This window comes from Hyperolius riggenbachi, chromosome 6 (assembly GCF_040937935.1).
Source record: "Hyperolius riggenbachi isolate aHypRig1 chromosome 6, aHypRig1.pri, whole genome shotgun sequence".
NCBI lineage: Eukaryota > Metazoa > Chordata > Amphibia > Anura > Hyperoliidae > Hyperolius > Hyperolius riggenbachi.
In genome coordinates this window covers 371,498,361-371,511,315 of record NC_090651.1, presented here as the reverse complement: position 1 = coordinate 371,511,315, position 12,955 = coordinate 371,498,361, and the positions used below count along the sequence as shown (strand labels likewise).

General features: G+C 43.9%; 1 protein-coding gene across 1 annotated transcript in view; it reads right to left on the bottom strand.

Annotated features, from left to right (window-relative positions):
* LOC137521937 (uncharacterized) overlaps positions 1 to 12,955 on the bottom strand; it is a 54,143-nt gene that overhangs the window by 30,435 nt on the left and 10,753 nt on the right. Inside the window, exon 3 of the mRNA XM_068241885.1 lies at positions 10,211 to 11,529. Within this exon, the coding sequence (XP_068097986.1) occupies positions 10,211 to 11,303 (1,093 nt within the window). The 5' untranslated portion in view covers positions 11,304 to 11,529. The remainder of the gene's footprint in view (positions 1 to 10,210; positions 11,530 to 12,955) is intronic.

The window sequence follows — 12,955 nt, the reverse complement described above, 5'->3', positions numbered from 1 at the left end:
ACTGCAATTTTGCTGCAAGTCAATGAAGGCCTTTTCGTAAAAAACAAAAGTGATCTAAAAACAGTTCTGTGGTGTGTCTACGTTCTAGAACAGCTTACTTCCGGGAGGGAAGCAGCATGCAGAGAGGAGGCGGAGCCAGCCAGGAGAACAGTGAATACTAATGAGGCAGAGACTCCCAGCTCTCGTGTCCCATGTGTCAGCAGCAGCAGCAGATCGGAAGTTAGTTTGAGGATCATCATTGTGAATTGCGCTGCTGCCTCCTAGCTAATTAGTATACACAGCACTCCTGGCTGGACCCACCTCCTAATCAGGAGCTGCTGTGATAGGAGGGAAGTGAGGAGGAAAGCCAGCTGGGCGGTCACCAGAATTAGCCTGGCGGTATGCCTGGCTAATAGGGCTTGGGGAAAACATTACAAAAAAAAAAAAAAAAAAAAAAAAATATCCTTTGCCATTTCACTCAAAACTGCTATTGCAACAGACTTGGAAAGATAAACTCTGCAGACTCTTCCTAAAGAAAACCAAGTGAAAATAAACTGATAAATAAACAGTCTCCATAGCCCTCATCCTAACTAGGGCTTGTCTGGAATAACCGCATAGGCCAAGGGCCACCTATGAGTGGCGTTGGAATTTTGGAAACTGCTTGTGATTTCCGAATTTGCGAAGCACCGGGATTGTAAGCGTGATTCCTGGAGTGATTGCAATTTTGCCCTGCAGCCATTGAAGGCAAATGCTTATGCTGTCGGAAGACGCCCTGGCACAAATCATCTAACTCAAAATAATGCACGCAGGCTGTTAAACGATTAAAGTTTTTACTGTCTCGGGCAAGTGATGACCATTTAACTTAGGTCTATCTGGACTGATAAATCCATCCAGATAGCCTGCACTGCTACTGCGGGGCCACGCGCGCTCCCGCCACCTTCCGCTGCCCCTGAGATCAATGAATGGGAATACAGATCCCATTCATTGATCTATGTCCCCCTAAGAAAAACCGACGGCTTTCTCTGAAAAGCCGTGATTTTTCTATGTCCCATGTCACCCTTTCAGCTCCTGTAAGTGAGATCTCTCGCTTACAGGATTGAAAAAAAACAAACAAAAAAAATTGTGGCCCTCTTGTGGCCAAATAGTAAAATTACATCTACATGCATATTTTTAAAAAGTATACACAATCTATTACATTTAAAATTACCGGTTTACCTCCCCACTCCGAAAAACCCCAAATAAAATTTTTAACACACAAAATAGTTACCTAAGGGTCTGAACTTTTTTTTAATATGCATGTCAAGAGGGTACATTACTAAAATGTTTTACGTTTTAAGCTTGTAAATAGTGAGGAACGCAAATTGAAAAAAAAAAATGCACATTTCCAAATAAAATATTGATCTCATACATTATACTAGGGACATAATTTGAATAGTGCAATAACTGGCACAAATTGGCAAATACGTGGGTTTTAAATATGGTAAAGCTATAATGGCTGAAAACTGAGAAATAATGTATTTCCTTTTTTTCTTAATATTCCTGTTAAAATGCATTTAGAAAAAAAAATCTTAGCAAAATGTACCACCCAAAGAAAGGCTAATTGGTGGCGGAAAAAACAAGATATAGATCAATTAATTGTGATAAGTAGTGATAAAGTTATTGGAGAATGAATGGGAGATGAAAGTTGCGCGGATGCATAAGGTGAAACGACACTGTAGGCTGAAGTGGTTAATATTTTTCAGCTCCCACGCAGACAAATCTTGGACTAATAATGGTTCCCAATCATTTCCTGTGCTAACCACACATTCCTTACCCAGGCATGAATTTTATCAGCCCTAAAACTAGTTGTGAGCAGGGATGCTCAACTTCAGCTTCGGGTGAAAGCCGGATAGTTGCTATACGGATTTTCACCCTCCTAATTACAATCAGCTGTGCGGGCTGGGGGGGGGGTCAATCTTACCTCTCTGATGTCTTTTTTGGTCCGTCCCTGGGCACCTCCCACGATGCGGTCCAATCCGGCGTCATGTGAGTATAAACCCTTCCTCCTTCCGGGTTGAAGGAGGAAGTGTATAGTCACTAGTGATGGCCCGAACAGTTCGCCGGTGAACAGTTCCAGGTGAACTTTGGGTGGTTCGCGTTCGCAGTGAACCAGGAACCTTTTTTCAAAAAAGTTTGGTTCGCCCATAGACTTTAATGGCAGCTGACTTTAATGGTTAATAGCAAACCGATTCATTAAAAAGAACCGGATGATTCATGAACCATTAGTATAGCAATAATGCGTCCTGAGCAGGACGTGAAGCTGCCGGCTCCGCTGCTGTCTCTCCCCACCTGCCTGTACCTGTCACCCTCACCTAGCCTGGCACCGCTAGGTGAGGGTGACAGGTGAGGAGGTGGGGAGAGACAACAGGAGCCGGCAGCTATGCGTCCGAAAGGACGCATTCTCTGCTATGTGGGAGGCGTCGGAGATCTTCAATCAACTTAATTGAAGATCGCAACATAAGAGGATACATTGTTCATTGGATCGTTTACCGAGGATATTGGCGTGGGATTTGAGGGAGAAGGAAGGCTTGGCCGCCCCTCCCCCCCCCCCCCCCCCCCTCCCCATAGCATGGACCATGCGGGCTGGTATAGCTCAGGTTGCGAAGCCCCATTCGGCCGGGAATCCGCATTCTGGCTATCCCAGCCTGCATGGGGGACAAGGGGTTACAGAGGCTTGGGAGGGGGGACCCCACGCCATTTTTTTTCAGATTTCCCACACACAGCACATGAAAAAAAAAAATTTAAAAGGACTTCCGATGTAGGGAACCCAACATTGGAGTGCAAGTATAAGAATATGCCTTCTACCTACATGAGACATGTCGTGAGATTCAGACGACGTTGCTAATGGCCATGGCTGCGATTTATGCACGTCAGAATCGCCACCATTAACATTGCCAAAATAAACAGGTTTTTGTGACCATAGGCTATGACCTCTTTGGCCTATTGGCCCCAAACTCACCAGTCCTGAGCCCCCTAAAAGTCCCTACAATGCTAGAAAATTTGCCACTGCTGATCCATTGTCCTTTGAAAAGATTTGAGATTTTTAAAAGTGAAATAGGGAGCCCAATGAAAGCCAATGGCAAAATTCAACACTTTTGCAGTGCTCCCCCATAACTCTGGTTGGTTATCACCCGCCGACTTTAACAGTTAATAGCAAAGGCCCCTTACATCCTAGCAACACCAAATTTGCAGGATATGTTAAAAAGATAGCAGGAAACAATATTTAAAGGACTTCCGAGGCCTCCCAAGGACTTCGAGGTGAAAAAAAGTTAAATACCTTTTCATAATCCAGATCCATGGAGGACGCCATCCGCGCCCTCCCATTCATTCCGCCATGTCACCCGCAGTAATACCGTCAGCGGTCGGCAACAGGGGGGGGGGGGGGGGGGGGGAAGTTTCATGGTGGCATCTGGGAGTCCCCTTTAAAACCCCCTTACCCATTTCCACAAAGGGTTAAATGAAATAAAACAACCATGAAAAAGTCCTTTAATTTTCTTAATTAACCAGAAATACTTACCTGTACCTTTAAAAAAAAATTTTTCCCACACCAATATCCTCGGTAAATGAACCAACGAATTACAGTATCCTCTTATGTTGCGATCTTCAATTAAGTTGATTGAAGATCTCTGAAGCCCCCCACATAGCAGAGAATGCGTCCTTTCGTACGCATAGCTGCTAGCTCCCGCTGTCTCTCCCCACCTGCCTGCACCTGTCAACCCCCACCTAGGCTGGCACCCAGTGCACCCATGGGTGCACTGGGTGCCAGCCTAGGTGGGGGTTGACAGGTGCAGGCAGGTGGAGAGAGACAGTGGAGCCAGCAGCTTCACGTCCTGCTCAAGACGCATTCTCTGCTATACTAACGTCTCATGAATGAGCCGGATCTTTTTAATGAATCGTTCTTTTTTCATGAATTGACGCTTTTTTAAACTTTGAAATCTATTTTCTCAAAAACTAGAAGGTATTTTTGAAAAATGTTTTTTTCCTCTTGTTTCCACGGTTCTTCTTAACATTCCCAGTAATTTTGGTGCTTCTAGCTTTTAAAGGGGCTTTGCTATTAACCGTTAAAGTCGGCGGGGGTATATTTTCCCACGGTCAGAAGGAGAATTTACATTGAAACTTTAAAATAGATTCTCAAAACTAGAAGGTCTTTTTGAAAAAAAATGTTCCTCTTGTTCCCACTGTTCTTAGCATTTCCTGCAAGTCTGGCGTTTCTAGCTTTTAAAGGGGCTTTGCTATTAACTGCTAAAGTCGGCGGGCATTTAATTTTCCCACGGACGGACCAAAGAATACATCAGAGCGGTAAGATTGACCCCCCTTCCCACCCAGCCGATTGTAATTAGGAGGGTGAAAATCCGGATAGCAACTATCCGGCTTTCACCCGAAGCCGAAGTTGAGCATCCCTAGTTGTGAGCGAGTGTCACACTACAGAGAGATAGTTTCCTTTAAGGATCCTAGAATGTAAATTACTAAGTCCCTACAGTATATGACAAAAATATATAAAAAGAACCTCCCATGAGCGAGGTTTGTAAATAGTGTGGTGCAGCAGGGAGCAGGAGGTGACAGGCATTACATACCTTTGGTGGGTTATTGAAATCGTACAAATACCATTTACAACATTTCAATAATTATAGAATAACATGCAAACAAAAACCCTGCCACTAGTTGGGCTACTAACTGCAACTTAAAGAGGAGAATCCTCTTTATAGGGAGCAAACCTACCAGTTTTCCCAAAATAAAAACATACAACTGAAAAAGCACAAGCAAGACTTCCAAAAGCAAAACTGTCTTTGGCTGACTAATTATTACTGATTAATAATTATTACGGATGTCACCCGAACAGCTCTCAGGGAGAAAACAAAATCCTGGAGTGGACTTAAACCAGCAATGCAGACAAGAATTCTAGGACATACATAAACCTCCACCAATGGCTTTTCCAAACTCTCTCCCTGCAACTACCATAGTACGTAAGCTCCCTGTTCTGTAAATTTGTTCTTTCCCATTTTCTTGTTGTGTTGTAAAATAAAATTAAGTTAAAAATGCATTTTATACCACTGAAACATTTGTGTCAGCCTGTGTTTTTCATAAGGTAGAAAAAAAAAAAAAAGTAAATTGCTACCAAAATTGCTACGGTACCTATGTTAAAGTGGGTCAGCACATGTGCAGAAGACCCAAACTGGACCCGACTGAACCGGTTATCAGGGCTGATTGTGGCTGAATGGCAGACTGCCGTGGGACATTGTGGGAATTACAGAGACATGGTTAGATGAAAGCCATGAATGGATAGCAAATTTAGAGGGATACAATGGCCTCAATTCACTAAGCTTTATCAAACTTTATCGAACGTTTGATAATTTACCTCATGGGTAAAATCTAATTTTGAATTCACTAAGGTGTTATAGATTTATTGAACGTTTTGTTGATAAAACAAAATCGATAAACCTATAACACCTTAGTGAATTCAAAATTAGATTTTACACCTGAGGTAAATTATCAAACGTTCGATAAAGTGTTTGATAAAGCTTATTGAATTGAGGCCAATTTGTTTAGGAAGGATAGAGCAGGGAGAAAAGGTGGAGGGGTTTGTCTCTTTGTTAAAAACTCTTTTAAGTCCAATCTACACGATACGATTCTTTGTGCGATTCGATTACGATTCTATTTACGATCCAATTAAATCCGACATGTCCAATCAGGATTCGATTCAATTCAATCTGCCATTGCAAAACAATGGCAAATCGAATTGAATCGAATCCCGATCGGACATGTCGGATTTAATCGAATAGTAAATATAATCGTAATCAAATCGCACAAAGAATCGTATCGTGTAGATGGGGCTTTACAGCTGCCATGAACAATGAGATGGATGAAGATTGTGACAAAGTGTAATTTGTTTGGGTAAACATTAATGGTGAAAATAACTGTTGCCAATTGCTAATTGGGGTGTGCTACAGGCCACCACATATTCATGAAGCTTCAGAACTGCAATTACTACAGCAGATTAAAAAACCTCCAAGTAAAAATGAGGTATTAGTTATGGGTGACTTCAACTTTCCAGACATTGACTGGGGTATTGAGGCTACCTATTCTGGTAAAAGCAGCAGATTTCTGGCAGCACTACAGGACAATTACTTGACTCAAATGGTAACGGAACCGACATGGGGGAATGCGTTACTGGATTTAAGAATTTCAAATAGACCAGATAATGTATCAAATGTGCAGGTTCAAGAACATTTGGGAAATAGTGATCACAATATGATAACGTTTGGTCTGGTGACTGATAGGCCACGGGGCAGCGGGACCACTAAAACTATGAATTTTAGAAAAGCAAAGTTCAATCAACTCAGGCAGGCACTGGTGGACTGACATAATACACTACAAGGGAAGGACACTGAAGGGAAACGGCATACATTTAAAATTATCCTCACTCATAATAGTAAATATATCCCATATGGAAACAAAACATCTAGGAATAAAAAAGGCCTCTATGGATGAATAGAAAGGTTAGAGATAAAATGAAGCAGAAAAAGAATCCCTGTAAGGTCCTAAAACAGGAGGGGAGTGAGGCTGCAGTTATCAGGAGTGCAATAAAAGTTGTAAAAAAGAAATGTTGGCAAAGATTGAGGCTGAAAATCAAATCGCTAGGTATATAAAATCTAACCCACAGAAGTTTTACAATTAAATCTATCAACTCTAAGGACCCTTTTCCACTAGCGTTTGCCGCACGCGAATTTGCTTAGCCAATACAAGTGGATGGGACTGATTCCACTTGTCAGGATTCCTTTGCGTTTTTCTGTGCAGAAAAAATCCGCACGGCAGAGTCAGAATTTGCATAACGCATACCGCTATGCGATTCGCATACAATGTATTTAATAGGGAATTCGCATGCGGTATTGGTATGCAAATTTTCATGCGAATTCGCATACATAAAACAATGGAAAAGCACACAGGCACTGTCAAGGTTAAATTCGCATACATCATCATCCATGCGAATTCGCATGAAAATTCTCATAACCGCATGCGAAATTCACATCCGCATGCAAATTTTTACCGTGACGATTCCCACCGCACAAGTGAAAACGGGCCCTTAGAAAAGAAAGGTTGACTGTATTGGACTCCTAAACGATGAGGGTGGGAACTCAATGGTGGATGAACAAGGTAAGGCAGAGTTATTAAATGCTTTCTTTGCTTCTGTCTTCACAAGGGAAACATCACTGTTGCAAATTACAGATGCGGAATGGTCTAAATCTTCCAACTGTAATATTAAATACTTAGGAAACCTAAACTGAAAAAAAAAAAAAAAAAAAAAAAAAGTTTCACTTACCTGGGGCTTCTACCAGCCCCATGCAGCCATCCTGTGCCCTCGCAGTCACTCATGGCTCTTCTCTAGTCCGTGATAGCTTCCTGCACCAGCGGGAATGCGTAAAAAGGTATGCATGGCGGCTGGCCGACTCCCAGTCGGCAAAATCGAAACTAGCTGGCAGTGGGGGACCGGAAGAGCAATGAGTGACTGCGAGGGCACAGGATGGCTGCAGGGGGCTGGTAGAAGCCCCAGGTAAGTGAAACTCTTTTTTTTCAGTTATGGTTTCCTTTAATGTAGGAAGAGGTGAAGGCAAGACTAAATAAAATAAAAACCGGATAAGGCACCTGGTCCGGATGGCATACATCCTCGGATCCTAAGGTAATTAAGTTCAGTTATAGATAAACCCCTTTATCTTATCTTTTGTGACTCTCTTTCAACTGGCAGAGTTCCAGCAGATTGGCGTACAGCCCACGGTTTCCCATTATTTAAGAAGGGCAAACAAAAATCAGATCCAGAAAATTATAGACCTGTAAGCTTAACGTCAGTTGTGTGCAAACTATTTGAGGGGTTTAAAGGGACACTTAAGTCAAAAAAAAAAAAACGAGTTTTACTCACCTGGGGCTTCCAATAGCCCCCTGCAGCTGTCCGGTGCCCTCGCCGTCTCCCTCCGATCCTCCTGGCCCCGCCGGCAGCCACTTTCTGTTTCGGTGACAGGAGCTGACAGGCTGGGGACGCGAGTGATTCTTCGCGTTCCTGGCCACAATAGCACCATCTATGCTGCTATAGCATATATCATGTACCATATAGCAGCATAGAGGGTGCTAATGTGTCTGGGAACGCGAAGAATCACTCGTGTCCCCAGCCTGTCAGCTCCTGTCAATAAAACAGGAAGTGGCTGCCGGCGGGGCCAGGAGGATCGGAGGGAGACGGCGAGGGCACCGGACAGCTGCAGGGGGCTATTGGAAGCCCTAGGTGAGTAAAACTCATTTTTTTTGTTTGACTTAAGTGCCCCTTTAACTAACATGCTCAGCTTTTATGAGGTAGTGAACGCTAGTGTGGATATTGAGAACACTGTAGATGTGATATATTTGGACTTTGCAAAGGCCTTTGACACTGTTCCCCACAACAGTCTGGTGTAAAAGTTGAGGCTGCAAGGACTGGGGAAGAGTCTGTGTGCATGGATAGGGAACTGGCTTATGGACAGAAAACAAAGAGTGGTGGTCAATGGATCGTACTCAAAATAGGAGACTGTTAGCAGTGGGGTCCCACAGGGGTCAGCACTGGGTCCAGTGCTCTTCAATTTATTTATTCATGACCTAGTAGAGGAAATACAAAGCAATGTTGCCATTTTTGCAAATGATACAAAATTGTGCTGAATCATCAACTCTCAGGAGGATAGTGAATATATTGCAACAGGATCTGGATAGGATGGCTATATGGGCACATAAATGGCAGATGAAATTCAATGTTGAAAAATGTAAAGTCATGCATTTGATCATAACAATGGTCTAGCACCATACAAAATAAACGGGATACAGACTTGAAGGACTTAGGAGTACTCATCGACAACAAGTTAAAGAGAACCAGACATGAATCACAGAAAAACTTTTATACATACCTGGGGCTTCCTCCAGCCCCATACGCACGGATCGCTCCCACGCCGCTGTCCTCCACTGCCTGTATGCGCCGGTACCGGGTCCCGTCATTTCCGCCAGTCGCCCGGGGCCAATTGTCCGCATCACAGGGTCTCCCTCCATTTACGTACGCATGCGGCTGCATACTACGCAGCCGCATGCGTAAGGGTATGGAGGGAGCCCCTGTGCATGCGGAAAATTGGTCGTGTCCGCCGGAAGTGACGGGACCCGGTACCGGCGATAGAGGAAGCGGAGGATGGCGACGTGGGTGCGATCCAGGCTTATGGGGCTGGAAGAAGCCCTAGGTATGTATAAAAGCCTTTTCTATTTTTTCTGTTCATTCCTCTCTGATTCCCTTTAAATAATCGTATTCAATGCCAAGCCACTGCAGCTAAAGCTAACAAAATTTCAGGATGCATAAAAAAAAAGGGAAATAAAAACTCAGGATGCTAGCATAATATTGCCCCTGTTTAAATCTCTAGTAAGACCACATCTGGAATATGGAATTCAGTTCTGGGCACCACATTACAGGAAAAATATTGTGGTTTTAGAACAGGTGCAGAGACGAGCAACAATTATGTCCTGAAATTTTGCATCGTAATTGCGAATTATGATTATGTAAAAATGTGTGCTCATCACCACATACTACGCCATAGTTGGACCCGCTTGGGCTTTGCCAGAAATAGCTAAGGACATTTAGGTCCATGCCACTGCGCATGAGTGAGGAGTTGACAAGTCCTTATTGACGGATTTGCAGAGGGGAAAGAGTTGGAACAGACAGGTGGAGAACGAAAGAGGCCTCTTTCCCCTACAGGTACTTTTTTTTTTAAAAGGAGCAGGAAAATCCTTATTCAAGATTGAATTCTAAAATTATAGACAATAAGAGTTAAGGATTCTTTTCTAGCCAGGTTTTGGTCTTGCTGACATTCCACATCTCGGGATTGATTCACAACATTGCAGTAATACTGCTGTGCACAGACCACGCACAGCAGCATTACACTTATTTCCATCTGCAAGTACCACAAGTTACGGTATTAGTGTGACCTGTGGTATAGTGCATTACTAACGCGAGTTACTCGTATACCGCAGGTCGCACTAATAGCGCAACTTGCGGTAGTTGCAGCCGGAAATAAGGGTAATACTGCTGTGTGCTGTCTGTGCACAGCAGTATTACCACAATGTTGTGAATCAACCCTTTTTAGGTTTGTTTTAGCCAAATAAAGTTTCTTGTGGATTTAATCATACAGGACAAAGCACTTACCAGAGAACCACCAAAGGATACGGAATGTATTCCTCAAAAGGTCAGAGCAGATTTTGTTTGTGTGGGGAACATTTCCAAGCTTTGTTTGTTGTTTCTTGGTTTTGAGACGCCTGTATTTGGAGGTCTCCTTATCCGGATTTCCGCGTATGCTGCGCACAATCACTGTGTGGGATAAGTCTTCCTTATCTTCTAAATGATCTCCAAGGTTGATTGGAAACTTCTTGGGCAGATCAACAGATTCTGCAGCTGAGCCAATTTCTTCAAACTTTTTCTCCATGTCTCTGTTCTGAAGGGTGCCATCCATTCTCACAGATGAAGGGTTGGTCTTGTCAATCAAAGCTTGAAGCTTGTGTTGGGAGACAAAGTTGCTCATGGGCTGAATAGCCTTCCCCTTATGTGGTGGAACCAAACTGTTTTTGGGAAGGTGCTGATCATGATTACCGTAGATTTTTCCCTCTTCAGTGTGGACAGTGGATCCACCATGATTAACAGAAACAGTGGCTCTGGGGGCCACATCTTGGTAGAGGTCATCAACCTCGTGGTCTTGGGAAACAGTACAGTTATTTGCAGGCTGGTTATCCTTCCCCTTCTGAGGTGGAACCAAACTGTTTTTGGGAAGGTGCTGATAGTGATTACCATTGATGTCCCTCTCTTCATTGTGGACAGTGGTTCCACCAGAATTAACAGAATCAATGGCTCTGGGGGCCTCAACTTGGTAGAGGTCAATCTCACGGTCTTTTTGATTACTAGAAAGTTTTGTAACAGTCTCTAACTCTGTTGTAGTGAAATAATTTCTCCCTTCATGTTCTTTATGCTGAGTTGCTTCCACAACAGTGTCTGCACAATTTACAGTATTAGGTGAATCTTCAGTGTGGTTCTTTGATTCACATAAATTATTAGACGTCTTGATTAGATCTTTGCGGTTGTGGGAAAATGTAACCAGCTCTCCAGGCTTCATTTCACTTAGTTCAATGAATTCCTCATTTTCCCTGGTGTGTCCTGCATGGCCCACACTATGAGTTATCAAAGTTTCTTCTTCGATATTCCTCTTGGCCTGCTCCTCACAGGCTGTATGCTCAGCATTAGGCTCCATCTCACAGGAAGGCTCTTCAGGGTCACTGGTAATTGCAGGGATATCCGTTTCCTCTGCACTATCAGATTTGGCATGTTGATTTTGACTTGCCGACGGCTCCTTAATGCCCTCCTCAGGTTCACTTAATGGTATGCGGCATTGATTGTTCTCGTCATAGAACGCTTTCTTTGTATTTTTAGAAAAGAATGTGGACTCTACTTTCTTTCCAACACCTTTCCAAAAGACTCTAGAATTAAATATAAATAAAATAATAAATAATAAGATACTAAAACATTGTTCAGGTATATAAATGTTACATTAAAGCAAATCTGTAACATTAAAGAAAAAACCCTCTGGGGGTTACTTACTTCAGGAGGGGGAATACTCTGGATCCTAATGAGGCTTACCCATCCAGCGCTGGGACCATCCTGAAGAGCGCGAGGTAAATATTTAACTACCGCGATCCAACGCAGACACAGTAGCAGCTTTGCATTCGGACTCAGGTGGAAATAACCGAGCCCAATCGGGTCCGCTCTATTGCGCAGGCGCGAGTTGCCAGCATAGTAGAGCGTAACCAATCAGGCTTGGCTATTTCCGTCTGAGCCCATCGGTAAGCCACTACTGCACCTAGGCTGCATCGCGGTTGGTAAATATTGCAGCGCCTGCGCTGTGCTTGTCAGAGAAGCCAGCGCTGGATTTGCCTGGCTACAGAGTACGGGTCACCTCATCTGAATCCTATGGCTTCCCCCTCTCTAGGTAAGTATCCCCCTGTTACAAATTCCCTTTAATCCAAACTCTTTCAGTACCTCCTCACCACTTTAGTGGTTCCAGCCAAAGCCAGGCAAGCGGCACCAGCCTCTTAGCGCAGAGGCCTTAGGATGCCCAGAAGTGCCTTACCAAGTACCACCCTTCCCCCGACAATTGCAGAGTTGCGGGTGGAGAACCCACCTCTCCAGGTTCCATTGCAGGCTCAGTGTCTTCTCCCCAGCGTCACTCCAAGCTGTCTACATGGCTGCCCTGTGTCTCATTATGTGCCTCGTGAGTACGCGTTGGTGAGTCACATAATAAGAGATGCTGGCTGTAACCATGTACTCCAGACACTAGGTGGCACTGAGAAGAAGCCAGGAGAGGTGAGAGATGGGGGACCCAAGCTATATCTATACTAGTGGAACCCTGACTACCTATGGTTGGGGGGGGGGGGGGTACTACTGTGATGGTCAGAGCAGTTGTGTGCTTGTTTCTGGTCTGGATGAAAAGGTCCTGGATAGTGTCAGTTGTTGCATGTTGGCAACAACGTTATCCTGCAGATTCATCAAAGATCCAGGACTGGCGTCTATTGGGAGAAGGGTGGGCCTTGCATGCCACTCCAAGTCCAGGCCTGAGTCTGGCAGAGGGAGGATTAATTGGCTCACCTGCTGCAGTTGCATGAATTACTTAAAGTGAACCAGAGACAAAGCACCCTCATGTATTTTACCATTTATATCAGTGGAAACATTAGAGAAAACACCTACCCTGCTCTCTGTTTCATTCTTCACTGTTCAGCCTGCTTCTTATCAGCCCTGATAAAATCCCCCACTGAGCATTCAGTCTGGCTTTGCTCAGGAATCATTTTAGCTGAGTCATTATAGCAGAGCCAGAAGGGGGCAGGCTTGGACTTGAAAAGACATCAGAAA